Source organism: Glycine max, chromosome 11 (genome assembly GCF_000004515.6).
Source record: "Glycine max cultivar Williams 82 chromosome 11, Glycine_max_v4.0, whole genome shotgun sequence".
NCBI lineage: Eukaryota > Viridiplantae > Streptophyta > Magnoliopsida > Fabales > Fabaceae > Glycine > Glycine max.
Window position 1 is genome coordinate 4037154 of NC_038247.2, and position 16831 is coordinate 4053984.

At 30.3% G+C, this 16831-nt stretch overlaps 1 protein-coding gene across 4 annotated transcripts; it reads left to right on the plus strand.

Annotated features, from left to right (window-relative positions):
• Positions 1 to 3618: 3618 nt before the first annotated feature.
• Positions 3619 to 7584, plus strand: LOC100786333 (floral homeotic protein APETALA 2). Of its 4 annotated transcripts, none has more exons than XM_041006614.1 (11): positions 3845 to 4129; positions 4250 to 4819; positions 4932 to 4957; positions 5141 to 5171; positions 5333 to 5420; positions 5576 to 5721; positions 5838 to 5882; positions 5995 to 6083; positions 6196 to 6368; positions 6711 to 6917; positions 7030 to 7584. In XM_041006614.1, the coding sequence occupies exons 2-11, from the start codon at positions 4305 to 4307 to the stop codon at positions 7225 to 7227; spliced, it is 1518 nt and encodes a 505-aa protein (XP_040862548.1). In that variant the 5' UTR covers positions 3845 to 4129; positions 4250 to 4304; the 3' UTR covers positions 7228 to 7584. The 4 variants fall into 4 exon arrangements, with proteins under 4 accessions (XP_040862547.1, XP_014619325.2, XP_040862548.1 ...); XM_041006615.1 differs by having other exon boundaries at positions 3856 to 4129; positions 6196 to 6362; XM_041006613.1 differs by having other exon boundaries at positions 3619 to 4819.
• The last annotated feature ends 9247 nt before the right edge of the window (positions 7585 to 16831 follow it).

Sequence of the window (16831 nt, forward strand, 5' to 3'; positions counted from 1 at the left end):
TATTATTGCAAGTCAAGTCAACACTAAATGATAAATCATGAAGAAAAAAATACTTTTAATTATCAAGTCAACCAGGCTAACATAATTTCTTACTCTGCATTGAGCTTGAAACAAATCAAATCGGTAATTGAAACAATTAACTCACATATTTAATGATTGGATTATGATTGAACCGATATAATAATGATGATAATATTAATAATGACTATTATTAACTAAATTTAATATAATGATTTTATAACACTAAAAACTAAAATAAAAACATAATTTTATTGGTTCTTAAGTTAAAATTAAATACATCATAATATTTAAGTTTAAATTTTAATAAAATGCAATAATTTTTCTTAATAACAACAAATTTATATATAGAATAAAAAATAAAATGACAAATTAATATAATATAAAATTATAAGAACTCGAGATTTAACTTGATATAAATGACTAAATCATATATATTATAAAAAAGAAATTGATAAAGTAATTTTTACCTATTTGTAATCCTTATTAAATTATATGTTTTAAATGTTTGAAATAATGTTTTTGAAAAGCAAAATACATTTATTTAAAAAATGCAGGTTCAAAATGAATTTGGATTGGTTTAACTAAATTTGAAATAGTCTAATTTTTTAGAGTTAATAAACTATTCGTTAAACTGTTTCTCAGTTAGATCAGTTGAACTAGATGATTTAACTATTAAAATTATACTAATATCTTATTGTCGTTGTATCATTTTTCCTTTATTTTTCTTTGAGATGTCAAATGGATGAATTCAATCAAACTTACAAACTATATTTCTGTGATGAGATGGTAATTTTGTTAAAAGATCATAGTATTTTTATTTCATTTTTAGGAAAAAGTGACATTATAGTTAATCAACTATTTCATCTTTATTGTATGTTCACTTAGGAGTGGGCATGTGTAAAAAAAATTTAAAAAAATTAGCAGTGAGCATGAGATTTTTTAGATAGTTTTATATTTATTTTTATCGGATTCAAATTTGATGGTATCATGTGTTTGTACTTGAATTTTACTTGATTCAGAACCAAAATAATATCGTTAAGCAGTGAGTTAAATTGATATTTAAATGTAATATATCAATTTTAACATGATTTAATATTTATAGTTAAATTATTATAAAACATAAGTAATATAAAACTTTGATTAACGAATATTTTATAATATATATTTTTAAACAAATTATATCATTTTAAATACAATATCATGTTCAAAATATTAGTTATTAAATAAAAAAATAGCATTAATACATAGTTGCTAAAAAATATGTTTTTTTTTAAATTATAAGACACTAAATCAAGTTTAAACAACTCAAAATATAGCTTAAACTCATTTTTAAAATAAATCGAGCCAAATTTTAAAACTCGAAGTCATAAAATCAACCTTAAGTCGTGTCAAACTAGTAGTATGAGTTAGATCATGATCATATTCATCCCTAAGTTCACTTCAAAAAATATATATTTAGTGTCAATTTTTAATTTATATATTCAAATATATCATATCAACCTATATTTATAAATAAAAATTTCATTTGATCTTTTATACAACTCATTTTTAACACTCCTTTTATATCGGACAGAAATACTGTCAGTACGAACTAAAATTGCGGTACAGTATTTTTTATTTTTTATTTTTTTTTGGTACGAACCACGTTACCTCAAATGAGATGTAAGGTGAATAAAAAACAATGAGAAGTATTAAAAGTAAAGCAGCTTTATTAAATAAAACCACAACTTATGGATTGCAAATTTTTTATCAGACAACATATTCTTATTTAATCCCTAATAAATGGTAATGATGTCAACCGTGATGTTATCTCTCATAGAAAGTTTATACAATAATCTCTCACCAAAAAGAACTTAAACTAAACATATTGCAATTTCTAACCTCAATCTATCTAACAATCTATCCTGTGGTTTTTGAGTTGGCTTCGCCAATGTCAGACACGCGTAGACCCACGCTCACCAACCTACGCTAAAACACACGCTTGCATTTTTGTTTTTCACCATTTTAAAAAGACAAAACACGTCCTATGTCTTATCGTCCAACATAAATTGGATCAAAGCAGACTTATTTTATAACAGTAAGAGGAGGCTATATATATTTTTATTACACTTATTTTAACACTCTCAAATATTAATTAAATTTTTTTAAAAAACTTATTAAATAAGATACATGACATATAAAAAATCATGATTTCAAATAAATTTCAATTAATAATAAAGTACTTATTAAAGTTCTAGTGAGTTATTAGTCTAAATTGTGGTCTACTTAAATTAACAGATTTTTTTTAGCTTGTTTATGTTAGTAGCCTTGTTGGTCTATTTGTACTTAAGAGGCTTGTAGATTTATTTTTCTCATTAGTTCTTCTAGTTTGTATTCTAAGATATACTTGATATGAAATATATATATATATATAAAAAAAGGTTTTTAGGTTAGATGAGATTGAATAGACAAATAAATAGAGTATCATATGTTTTGTTCAATTTTTAATGAAAAATACAAAGAGAGAGCGTACAAGAAAGAGAGAGAACATGAAGTTAGAATAAGAAAAAAAAGAAGTTATGTTTTTATCGAGTTATTTGCTTGTCCCAAATATTATAGGAATAGCTAGCTATAAGAAATACTCTGTTCGGATTATATGGATTAAAATGAAAAATAGTAAATAAAAAATATGTTTTTCTTTTATCGTTTAAATAAAAATTTATAATTTAGACCATTTGATTTAGTTGAAACAATAATGACAAAGAAAAAAAATATGACTATATTAAATATTTTTATAATTTTTCAATATAATACTAAGTAAATAGATAAGTTTATAGCTTAAACTTTTTTCTTTCATTTTTCCTCTATATAAAGAGGGATTAAATTGAGGTTTCACATTTTTTTTTCCAATAGAAATCGTTTTCTTCATAATTTTCTCTTTCTAATTTTTTACTTTTTTAAAAAAAGAATCAAGTAAATTTTAAAATAATATTATTTGGAAGGTAATTTGGTTTGATTTTTTATTTTAAAAGAAAAGTTTAAAAATTGATACTAATTATATAAATTTTGATAAAATTATTTATAGAGATATATCATAAATATTATAAAATTGAAGATATAAAATGATGAAGAAAAAAAAGAATATAAAGTTAATATCCTCAATTAAGAAAAGTAATATTTGCTATCTTTATGCAAGAAAATAGCGATTTGGTGGCAGTAATCTGCAAAAACAAAAAAGGAAAGGAAAAAAATACAAGAGTTGTGAGAAGACGCGCAGATGAAGGCGAGTGAGGAAGGCTGATAAATACGAGGTACAGCGTTGCAAGGGCATTGGGCGCATGGCTAACCAAAGAGGCAAAGGTGGCCCTCTTCCCGTACTCTTGGATTGGACTTTTCTGGAAAGAGTTTCCTTTTACTTGTATTATTCTCATTTCCCTTTTCTGATGCCAAACTCTCTCTCTGCCGTGGTCTCGACTCACAATAATTAATATTCCACCTTCTTCCCCAAATCGCCCTCCCTCATCACCCCTATTTACTTTCTTTCCCACTTAGTCATGGACTTGGATGCACTCCTAATACTCATCTTTAACCATCACTCTACAACGCTAACAAAAGGTTGTTCTGAGTAATTATCTTTCTTTTGGACTCCTCGCGCTGTCTATTTCCTTTTCGACCCAGAGAGAGACAGATAGACAGGAGATGCTTTTTCGATTTCGTTAACGTGAGAAAGTTTTTTAAGAAAGAGATGCTTGATGCTTATTGGTTTTGGTCTTTCCTTTCCTTTTCCCCCCATTTTTACCCCCTTGCATTTTTATTTATTAATTAATCACATAAAAACGGAAACAATAAATAACAGTACGGTGATTATTTTAAACAATATATATATAAGGAGTTTCCTCCTGGAGAAGCAAAACAAAAATAGATTGTATTTATTTGAGTAATATAAAAAGAAAGAGAGAAGAGATTGTTGAAGTTGAAGGTGGGATGCTTTCGGCTAAGCTTGCTAAAACTGGCCTCGTCTATGCTGTATTGGGCAGTTAGGGGAATACAAAGATCTTTGAACACCTCCTTCTTTATTACCTTTTTCCAACACCTACTACCTCTTCTCTCTCTCTCTCACTCGTCCTAGGTTTGATTTTCCCTTCCTTCCTTCTCCCAATACTCCTCCATTATTTTATTCTCAAAGTCTCAACGCACACTCCAGCTTCATTACTACTTGCCTTTTTCTTTTTCCTTTTTCTCTGCCCAGCTATATGCTTGTGTAAGAAGGGGAACTACTAAGCCATTCTAAAGGGAGCTGAAGAATGTGGAATCTGAATGACTCTCCCGATCAGAGAAAGGACTATGAATCTGAAGGCTGTTCTTCTTCTCTGAATGATGATAAAGGCAAGAGAGTGGGATCTGCTTCCAATTCAAGCTCCTCTGCGGTGGTAGTTGAAGATGGATCGGAAGAAGAAGACAGTGAAAGAGGTGGAAGCAGAACATTGGACAAGAAAACCAACAAAATATTCGGCTTTGCGGTAGCCCATGATGACAGTGACCACCCACCCGTGACCCATCAGTTTTTTCCTGTTGAGGACTCCGAACTGCCTGTCTCCGCCGCCGCCGCAGGCAGTGGAGGCGGTGGCGGCGGAAGCTCCTTCCCACGTGCTCACTGGGTAGGTGTCAAATTTTGTCAATCGGAAACACCCGGCGCCGGAAAAGCAGTGAAAGTGTCGGAGCCGATGAAGAAAAGTCGCCGAGGACCACGCTCGCGTAGCTCACAGTATCGAGGAGTTACTTTCTACAGAAGAACTGGTAGATGGGAATCTCATATATGGTTAGTACTGTGTAAATTTCAACTACAAAAACATACACTTAGTTTTATTTTATTGAATTTCTCAGCGGTTAGATTTTGATTCTCTTGGATGTGGTTGTCCTTGGTGCTGCAGGGATTGTGGAAAGCAAGTGTATTTGGGTAAGTATTACGACGAGGATGATTGCATATGTGGTAGTTCTTGTTGAATACTTGTGCTGTGTTTTTTTTTTTTTTTAATAATGTTTTGTTGTGGATACTAATTGGGAGGCAGACAAGAGAGTATTGTGCGAAATTTTTTAGTGATGACTGACGAGATGGTTTTGTCTGGGTAAATTTGTGTAGGTGGATTTGACACAGCACATGCAGCTGCTCGGTGAGCACTTGCTCCCTCTCTACCTATTGTTCAGCTTGTAATATAAGTTTTCTACTTCTTGAAACCAATCCCCATAAAATTTCGTTTTTTTGCATAGAGATTTAAGGTGGTTCGAAACTTCGAATTTATAAAAGTATTTATTTTATCTGTCTTCTGCTCAGTGCGTATGATAGAGCAGCTATTAAATTCCGGGGAGTGGAGGCAGACATCAACTTCAACATCGAAGACTATGAGGAAGACTTGAAGCAGGTGAGTCATCAAAGAGAGGGAGAGAATCTGTGGAAAGGCATTATCTTATCTCGAACAGTCGCGTGATACCTTATCTTCTACAGTTCTTAATTAGTGAGTATTTTATCAATCTTGAACTGGTATAATTTAGCTAATTAATGTTTATGTTAATATAGATGACCAATTTAACCAAGGAAGAGTTTGTCCACGTACTTCGCCGACAAAGCACTGGATTTCCCAGAGGAAGCTCCAAATATAGAGGTGTAACTTTGCACAAGTGTGGAAGATGGGAGGCTCGAATGGGCCAATTTTTGGGCAAAAAGTAGGACCTCATCTATCTTCTATTATTTATCTATTTTCTGCATCATGTCATTTATGTGTGTTTGTTCATGTCGTGACAAAATTAAACTAATATTTTGATTTGATTTGATTCACTAGGTATGTTTATCTGGGTCTGTTTGACACCGAAATTGAAGCTGCAAGGTATTTATTTATCTTACTTAGTTTTCCTTGTCAATTTGATTTGGTAGAAAATAGTCAACAATATTGATGTATGCTAGGATTTTTAAATCTTTTTGGCACATTTTGTATATAGGGCATATGATAAAGCAGCAATAAAATGTAATGGCAAGGAGGCTGTCACCAATTTTGATCCTAGCATCTATGATAGTGAGCTTAATTCTGGTAATTACGGAATGAATTGAGTTTTTCGTATTCACTAATGTTCTAATCAAAGTTTGCATTTTATTATTTCATTCACCAGACATAATTTCTTAAATGAATTATTGGATGGCAGAATCCTCAGGAGGTGTAGCTGCAGATCACAATTTGGATTTGAGTTTGGGCAATTCCAGCTCTAAACATAACAATAGTCAAACATCGGGGAATCACTTCGCAAATTCTGCAACCGATCAGCATATGCCACCTGAATCTAATTGGCGGAATGGGGGAAGCAAGCCTAAGGTTCATGTAATATTTTATAAAATTCGTTATTTTTACTGGCTAGTTCACTCTTTTGTTTGATTAATGGATAAATGTTTTTTTAATTTCTATACCTACAGTCATAACGAAGGTCTCTATACTTTTTCTATATTATGAATTCAATCCTTAAACTTTTAAAATTATATTGGATTTAGTTTTTATTTTCATAAATATTTAATAGGGACAGTATCCATGTCTTTCGAAATTTGAGTACTAAATTTATTGATTTAAGAGTACAGTTGTTGTTCACATTTGATAGATAGTATAAAGATCAAAAACACATTTTTTTTTTCCTTCAACTAATTTGAGTACTCATCATATTTCATTCAGCTGGTAAATATACTTCCAAAACCATGTGGTAGAAGCAACATAGAAGCCTATGGGCACGGTGAGAGTGAAACCTTGAGGTTGCTAAGCCAAACTCACCTTCAATCCCCTACCAATAAAGAAATGCACAGATATGGTCCGTATAGGTCGCCAGCAGAGCCACAAAAGCCTCACAATTTTGCACATCATCTTCACCAACCAAGTTTTCATGTGGGTACCTCTTCAATTAATTTCTGTTTTGGCTCATGCATTAGACTTAAATGGACAAAAGATGATTCAGGAAGCGCCCATTTATTAGTTGAGTTTAATTCTGATCATGCAGGTTCCTAGCAGCAGCAGCAATGGAGGCCGTATTGGAAGCGATCTTTCGTTATCAATGTCCGATCAACAACAATGGCAAGCCGGGCCTCCACATTTGTTAGCAACTGCTGCAGCATCATCAGGATTCCCACAGCAAATTAGACCCTCCCAAGGTTGGCTGCAGAAAAATGGGTTCCACTCTCTCATGAGACCCTCATGACCATCCTCAAGATTTTTTCTACCATGCCATTTTGCATTTTGAAAAATAATCTCCCCCTACTATTTGTTTTGTGAACATGTACAAGTGAAAGTGAATGCAGTTTAGATTATTATTATGTAATGTCCAACCTCCCCCTTCTTTAGGAAGCCCATACATAACTGTAACTTTACTATTGGGGTGAAAGACAAGAAGGGATGAAAAAAAAATAGGGAAAGCCAATTTGGGAACTCGCTCTGGATTTGTTATAGGCCAGTCAAACTAACCAACGGACAAAATCTTTAACTAGATACTAAGATATTCTGGGCGCTGACTAAAGTTTCTGATCTGATCTTTATATAACTGTGATTTACTACTGCATTTCTGCGCTATGGTATTTAGACAGCACAGCACATATACGTTTTCTTAATTTGGGATGTATTGCCATCACATGCACATGGTTGTCAATTTGTTCCTTATTTCTACTCGGATCGGGATTGGCCTTGATAGTAACTTTGTAAAGGAAAGATGCTAGCTTTGGTTCCTTCCTTACTAGGGGTAGTGCAGGTTTTGTTTAGCTTTGACATAAAACTTCGAGGCAAAATATTAATGTCTTACACTTACTAGCTTGAGTGAAGGGAAAAATAATAATAAAAAGAAAACAATATATTTACTCTTGGGATAAGATAGAGACATTTTATGCAAAGTGGGTTAAATTTTGTGTCTCGGAAATATCACCGGATGGTGATGAATAGTCTCCATCAATGGTGTCCTTCGAATCAGTTCTCTTGGCCAAAAGCAGTCAGACAAAGGCTATTATGACGAGAAGGACCTATCATTGTTCGTCTAAAGCTTCAAAAGGACACTGATGCATTGAGACTTGAGAGTTGAGAGAGAAGGAAGCGACCAAAAGGGTATAAATGGTGAAGGGACTAACTTGCTTGGGGGTTCAATGCCTTTGTCAGTTTTTAACTTTTACGAGAAAGAAAATTTGAGTGTACCACGTACTAATAATAACAAAGGTTAATTAACGGGGGGAAACAGGAGTTGGGCCATTTATTTATTGGATGTAACTTTATAGGAACAGAGCAGAGGAGTAATTTGGTTTGTGTAGTAGTTGGGTTCAATGGTTCTAGACTTGTGAGTATGAGAGGGAACAGAAACAGCATCTGAATGGTTAATGCAACCTGCGACTCGATATTAACTTGATGCGCTAAGCTTTTGTCGTTTGGATCTTACATGAGTGCTACTTAAAAAAAATGTTTTTCTTTCAAAGTGGATGGAGTTTACTTTAAAAATATATAATCTCTACTTGCAATTTAAAATACGCAGCATTACATTACACCTTTCATTTGACAAACCAGATCCAAAACTTTGTTATCTCGTTGGTTGGAATAATACTAGAATAATGTGAGAATAATCATCCGTCCAACCCATTTGTTTTTAGGATGTTGTGTTGGTCGGGTAAATGACTTAATAAAAATGAAAACATGCGCGATTCCGTCATCACGAGCGTCATCGTAGATATTTTAGGAAAAGTTGGCCCAAATTCATGCCATACGTAGAATTGAAATTTACAAGTTGAAGTTTTTTTGGGGGGTAGAACATGTTGAAGTTTTATATGCTGGTTTTTTTTTTTTTTTTCCACTTTCACTAGTTACTACCAGAATATTGGGAAAAAAAGAAAGAACGTAAAACGAGGATGAGCAATGCAGGTGTAAAGAGGTGCCCTTAGTTCAATGATATATTTTTTTTGTAGCTCACACCTACCAAAAGAAGCCAGTACATGACATTAAGTAAGCGTATGAAATGGTAATATTTGATCAAAGCCATGAGAGGCAGGGTAGGTTAACGACAACACGTTCAGTGGTCCAAGAAATTGATGCAACAGGCCTTGATTCTAAATGAAGGAAGAAAAAAAAGGTAGTAAATTGCAGAATGGAGTACAAAGTGAGACTATGATATTCACTGCTAGTGCTCAGTAGGTAAAAGCTCTCTCTCTATCCTTTTACTTTGCGTTGGATCTACGGGACGAGATAGCAACATATATCCGCACAGATTCATTTCTCTCCCGTCGTCTGATTTTTCTTATTGGTATTTTACCCTAGGGTGCATGACAAGTTGACAACCTCTGTTGAGATGGTATAAAAGAATGAGGATCAACATGAGTAAAAGTATACAATTTAGCAAATGGATTGGTTTTAGTCTTTTAGACCAATTTTTGTTATCAAGATGATTGGATGAGTGTTTTCCATATGTTGGATTTCTTGAAGGGTTGGAAAAATATCGGGACTAGTTTAATTTGTATTTAATAAAAACAAGAAATCTTTCTCTGTCGTTTATTAAATTTGTATACAATAAGTGACGAGTGGGGTATGCGTTTGAGTTTGTGTTTGATGCTACAATACAATTGATATGATAATAAATCTATGCAAATATAGTTATATACGGAAGGGTGATGGTGACTGGGACTGGGACTTGGGTGAGGAGGCAATGGCCCTATCATGCACAATACATTGTGCCCTCAAATTGTAAGATCGCTATCATCATTCACTCAGACAAACTACTCTTTTGGTTTCCCTATCTGGGACGCCCTTGCCACTATTCTCTCTCTCCTAATCTAAGCCTCATTTTAATTACACCTACTGCACTGTGCTACCCTTTATGTTTGCCTCTGCCTTGTATCTATAACGTTGATTATATACACTTTCCTTTTCTGGTATGTTTTGGCGTTTGATATTGTATTCGCCTGCATCTTTTTGCAATTTTCTATCAACCCTTTAGCGCGAATTTGTATCTTAATTTCTGAGTTCTAGATCCTGTACCCATGTGCAACTTGGGCAGTCTCTTTTCTCACAGACTGGCATTTGTCCCATGCACTCCAATCTCCATCACTTCTTAGCTCATATCACATTATCTAAATACATACACTAGAAAAAAATCATTTATAATCAATTTATCATTAGACGTTGTCTTGGTTGATATTAACTTTATATTTAATCAAATTTTATTTGTTAACTTCATGAAAATATTTGACTCGTTGGTTTTTTAGTTAAGCGATGATATGGGGATATTTTTTTTTATATTATATACTCCGTCAATATTTTTTATTTTTCTCTATTTCCTTTTTCATTTTTTAACTTTTATTGATTTTGGTGAGTCGATTCACTTGTCACTAAATTTTAAAAAAAAATCAAAAAATCTCACTTATTATCTTTAGTGAGATTTATTATCTTATTTTTTTTCATTCATATAAAAAATAGACTCAAATTTAAGGTTTTGCTTAAAATATGGAAGTTCACTCAACAAATTATTGGTATTATTACTTCATTTATAATCTTACGTGTAATTATCAAACTTATATGAAGCATGATCATTAAATTGAATTAAAAAAAACTTCATATTTTGAAATATCTTATGATAACTTTTGTCTTCTTATAAAAATATACATCTCAATCAAGTGATTAACGTATATTATAATATTTTATGCATAGCGTATAGTATTTAATGTAATTATATATCCAAAATTAATAATTGATTATAAGTGCCTCACACGTAAAATTATATTTGTTGTTAGGATCACTGTAAAAAAATTCTATTTGACCAAATATAATAGAATTTGACAATTAAGGATCAAAACCAATTTCCACGCTCAACAAAATTACTACAAAAGTGTATTGATATTTTTTACCACTAAATATTAATTATTAATTTTTTGTTAGTTTCTCCCTACCTTCTCATTTTAATATTGTTGTACTTCTATTATTTTTCAATATTTATCACATAATAATACAACCTTATAACTCCTAACTGTATTGATATTATGCAACATAACATGTTTTAAACAAAACTTTCGATATTTTTTATTTATTAAAGTCTTCGAAGTTGATTAACATTCTATGAAAATTATTTATGTGCACAAAAATTAAAGATTATATTGTTGTACTTGTAATTTTTTCAATATTTATAAAATTTCTATGCATGGCACTCGTGAATTGATCGATCATGTCACCTAGACAACAGTGTGAGAAGTTTGTGTCGTGGGCAATGCAACCATCTAAAGATTATTGTCCTTTCCATCTAGGTGGTATGAACGTGGGAAACATGGAATGAAACTTTGGGTTATTTTAAGTAGGCATATATAGGTTTTATATCATTACAAGGCATCGCATCTCTGACGTAAATTAAGGTATTATATATAATTGTAGAAGATCGAGGTGAATTAATTTTAGCTGCATTTGGCGACATTGTAAATTTCCTTGCCTACCATGAAAACTAGATGATTAACATATTATCATTATGAAGAGGAAATTTTCTTGTAAGGAGTAACTCATTCAATATTTGGAATCAATTAACAAGTAAGGCTTATCATGAAACGCGAATCACAATCATATTTTTTGCTAACTAACATCCATAGTCAATTCAGTCCGTTCAATCACTTTTGTTTTTCCTTTTACAATCGTTAAGGTTTAATTGGCCACATGACTACGTTACTATATGTCTATATGATTAAGATTTCTCATCGCATTCCATTTGAGCTCGGTGATTACGCAAATGCTTTCTCCAATAATGGCAATAAGAAAAATCAGTGCCTACACGAAGAGGAAAAAAAGAAATCTCCTAATTTGAACGGAGGTTCGAAATCAATCATTGATGTTTGACACTTGTGAAGCTAGGAATCCAGCTAGTGAGGAAAGAGACCGTGAAACAAGAACAACACTATTTGCAGTTGCTTAATTTCAAGGGCAAAACAAAGAATTGACTTAAAGGTGTAAGGTTTTATTGTTTAATAAAAGAATTGTATATGATTCTCAATATATGTAAAATTCTTTTGGATGAAGTGGTGGACAAGATTAATTTTTGATTTAATGAATCAAAGACACTGCTGTGGACTCAATGTCAAACAAATTTCAAGAGCAAACATGTTATGTATATATTTCCATTTGTGCATATGCTAATCGGAGATGCTTACGAGTTTCTATTATGGGAATGAGAAGACTTCTGCTCAGTTTTCTTACCGATTGTTAGCGCCAAAAGAAAGAGGTTGGTATCTTGTCATGCACTTATCTTGGTGAGTGGCAAAATAAAAAGCAGAGGGAGATGGGAACCTACTTTTTCCAAAAGTGGCAAGATTTTTGTATGGTGAATAATGTATCACGAGGTTTATTCTCAATTTGGGGTTCGATGTTGAGTGTGATGGACTTTGGGGGTGCACTGTTTTTCTTTTATGGGAACAAGTTTGGTTTCCAAACGCAAACTTATTTTACCAATTTGTGAAATGCGGTGTCGGTTGTCACGACCATATTCTTTTTGCTAAGCTAAGCGTAATGAGTGTAAGGTTGAACAACTCAATTTTATTTTCTATGCCTTTAGTTAGGACTATGCATGCTTCCATGGAAGATAGAAATTGGAGTGAGCATAGGTTCAACTGATTTTATACCTAATTGCTGCAAGTTTGAGGAACGCGTTTGCAGTTATAGGTATAGCCTCAGATGCTGAATAGGTCGACTGCCAAAATTAGCAACGAAGAGAATCAGGCCCTGAAGTCAGCCTAGGCCCAAACCGCCCGTGAAGTCAAAACTTGGGTTTTCCATCAGCTTCCTAGGCCCATTCAGTGCTCTCTCTCTCTTTACAAACACATGTTGTGTTTAGACCCAAAGGAAATCAAATTCACTTGGGTCACCAGTGCAGTGGTCATGCTATCCAGATAATATGTTTCGTAGAACAATTTCTTGAAATAAATAATTTTAATTAAACTTTTAATCCTTAAGATATTGTAATTATACAATTTTAGTTTTTTTAAGTTCAGATTGTCTAAATTGGTTATTCCAAGTAATGTAATTTACAATTTTAGTCCCTCCATAAATTATTTGCTAGACTTTTTTTTATATATAAAAATTTTGTTAATGTAACAAAAATAAAGAAACAATAATTAACGTGTTATCTAACATATATGTTAACATATTATTGATACTTTAAAGACTACAAGTATAATTAAACCATGTCAATTTAGTATCAATAATTAACGTGTTATCTAACATATATATCAACAATCATATTATTAATGTGTCATCATCTCCTTATAAAAAAATATATTATAATCTAATATCACGTCAATAAAATATATTAAATACTTAATGGAAAAATTAATGAAATGGTGAAAATTACACAATTATGATATTTGTAAGATCCATTTCATGGAAATTGAAACCCAGAAAACCAAAAATGCACAACTATAATACACTTAAGGAACAAAAGTACAATTAAACAATTTTTTTTAACAATATCAGTATTTATCTTTATCTGTTAAAAGAAAATTAATTTTCAAACACTATTGGTCGCCCAAATTGACTCTCTTTTGTTTTGTTTGAGTGATGTTTGGATTAACTTGCATTAATCTCAACCCACAAGGCCACACGCTTATAGTTCTTCAACTTCCCATTCTCACTGCATTTAGCAATTTTTAAATACAGTATTTGAAGAGCACGACTTCCAGGAGGATCACAACGCTACTATAAATGTTAGGAATTGCTTACAAATGCATTTCTTCTTTTGTTAAAATTTATTAAAAATCACAAAATTGTATATATTTTTGTTATATTTAATGAATTTTTCTTGTAATTTATAATTTATAATAAATTTTAACTAATAAAAAAATATTAAAAGAAATATTTTCTGACTGCATTTTATAAAAAAAAAATATTAAAGAATGTATTGTTAGCGCCTAGCGTATTCAGATGCTTAATTTTTTTTTTTTGAAGGAGGTATTCAGATGCTATATATCCAAGTAAAAAATAATGAATCCGTCAACGAGTAACAATAATGAGACAGGAAAAAAAAAACAAGGAACTGTGGGGTTAGGATTTATTGAAAAGGTCTAGCAAAGCTTTATTGACCAAAAGTAATTTTCTGACACTTATAGTGAATAGAGCAACAGAAGAGGACGCACAACAACTTAACTACATTAATTAATGGCCCAACAACGCCATTCAAGTATTAATGGACCCTAAATTAAAGTAGAGTTGAAATATTGTATGGTATCCAACCACCAACGTAACCATAAAAATAAAATAAAATCGCATCATTTCTTTTTGTTTTTAATTCTTGTAAACCGTGAAGTGTGAAAGAATTAGCGACTTCAAAATGCAAAAAAAAAAAGGAAGAGTTTAAAACTTTAAATTTTTATAAATTAATTTAATAATAGAATATTATTTGATTGATGATTTGTAAATAACATTGATCCGCAAAACCTGTACAATAATTTTAAAAATTATGAAAGTAAAAAATTCCGTTAATTGAATAGTGAATTAAGAAGAAAAAGTTCGGTAAGAAAATTCAAAAACTGTGACTTACAAGTTACTGGATAAATCAATCTGAGATATTTTAATTCCTTAAGAGTGTGTTTGGATGGAAAAATTTAAAATTATGAGAAATTTTAAATTCTAAAAATTTTAAATACTTCAATTGAAATTCTTTTATTTTCAAAATTTTGTGTTTAGATAAAAAAAATTAAAATTATGAGGGTGAAAAAAAAAATGAATGAAAAAAAAGATATAATTGGTGTGCTAGTTATACGTATTTCTCTACGTTCTCATGCCCGAATAATGTTCTACGATCTGAGACGGTATTTCTTGAAAAAGACGATAAGAAGATAATTTCAATTTATCACCTTTTAAAAGGAAGTTGAAATTGTAAATTTTTAGTTGTTTAAAATTTTCTTTTAAAATTCCAAAATTTTAAATTCTTTACAAAAAAACATCCAAACAATGAATCTTAGATTCCAGAAATTTAAATTCTCTGATAAATTAATTATTTTCCTCAGTTAAAATTCTTTATCCAAACATACTCTAAATGTAAATTCATGAGTTGATTTGAATTAAATAAAACTTAAAATGAATTTTTGACATGTCTTGAATCCAAAAAAAAGACCTACAATATTCGTTTTATTTGATCATATAGTTATAATTAACCCGATGAAATCACACAGTAATCACTGCTAAGTCAACACAAACAACGAATATGGAATACGTTGTGATCTTTGAAAAGAGCACAGGGAGACACATGAGAGATTAATTAAATTATGTTTCAAAATATTTTTTTGGTAAAACAAAACGTTTTTTTTTAATATTTATATGAGACAATGAAACAAACACTGGATAATTATCTAAAGTTTGGAAAGAGTCTTACGATGTTTCAAATGATGCTCTTAAACATGAATTGGTTTACTTAATTAGAAGTGAGTAATGCAGTAAAAAAAAGAAGTAGAAATGAGAAATAAGATAAGAAACATAAAAACAAGCCAGATATTTATTTTGATAAGTTTTCAACATCTAGTACTACGTCTAGTTTTTACTATACAACTCGTATTTTTTTCATTATACCAATTCAAATACAACAAAAATCATAACTCGTTCTAAGTTTCAATATTCTGATTTTTTGCTCAACAAGATATGTCCCTGCAAGGAAGAAAAGATTGTAAAATAAGCTAATTAGAGTGCAAACAGCGCTGCTACATTCTTTTGTTTTCTTTTTGGGCCCAGTTGTAGTTGGGTTCTAACTAACGGAAGATAGGGGCGAATTAGGGACCACAAAAACAAGTAAACTTTAATAATCATTGATCATTAAAATAGTCATTATTGATGAAGTTCAGTCTTGGAAAGTTTTAGAAAGAAGGATACCAGGAGTATTATCTCTAGTAGTAGTATGAAACAACGCATCTCCCTGTGGCTTTAATATCATTTGGGTGTAATTTTTTTTTTCAAATTTATTAATTAAGGGTTGTTTTTGAATTATTACCTATTTTAGATGAGTCTTAATAGATATTACCATTTTTGTGCTATAAGTCGTAACATGACTTTTTTTTATTGTTTTAACTAAACTGGTATAACTTTTTTACAACTTTAATTTTTTATTTATTTTTAATTTACGACTTTAAAGTTAGAATTTTTTTTATTGAAGTCGTAAATATTTTTATGTTAATTTTTATAAAATAATTGTAAATATTTTTTTAAGTTAATTTTTTAAAAAAATTATAAATATTTTTTTATTCAATTATTTAATTTTTTTTAATATTTTGTATGTATTTTTATATGGTTTTATTTAATATTTTATATATTTTTAAATATTATTTTATTTAATACAATGTTTATATTTAATATTTTTGTACTAATTTTAAGAAATTTTATTTGTTTTGCAAATGAAAAAACAATACAAAATACTTAAATCAAATAATGAAAAATAGCATAATACATTAATATAAAATGAAAAATACAAATTAAAGAAAAATATAATACATTAATTTAGAAATTACTAATATTATTTCTACCTTTTATATTTTTCTTTAATTTATATTATTCATTTTATTTTTAATGTATTATGTTATTTTTATTTCAATAATAAATTTTATTATTAAATTATTATCTATTGTTAATATTAAATTCATTTATAGAATCAAATTAATATTATTTAATAAATTATAAGTTAATATTAGTAACAAAACATTTTAATATTTTTATTTAAATTTTATGCAAACTTATATTAATGCATTATGTTATTTTTTTATGTTTCTCTTTAGTCTTTTAAAATTTAAGTATTTTGTATTATTTTTTTCATTTATAAAACAAATCAA

Coding starts and splice junctions, on each gene's coding strand:
- LOC100786333 (XM_041006613.1), top strand. CDS start 4,305: ATGTGGAATCTGAATGACTCTCCCGATCAGAGAAAGGACTATGAATCT. Junction 6,084..6,195: donor TGATAGTGAGCTTAATTCTG/GTAATTACGGAA, acceptor ATTGGATGGCAG/AATCCTCAGGAGGTGTAGCT. Junction 6,918..7,029: donor TTCACCAACCAAGTTTTCAT/GTGGGTACCTCT, acceptor CTGATCATGCAG/GTTCCTAGCAGCAGCAGCAA.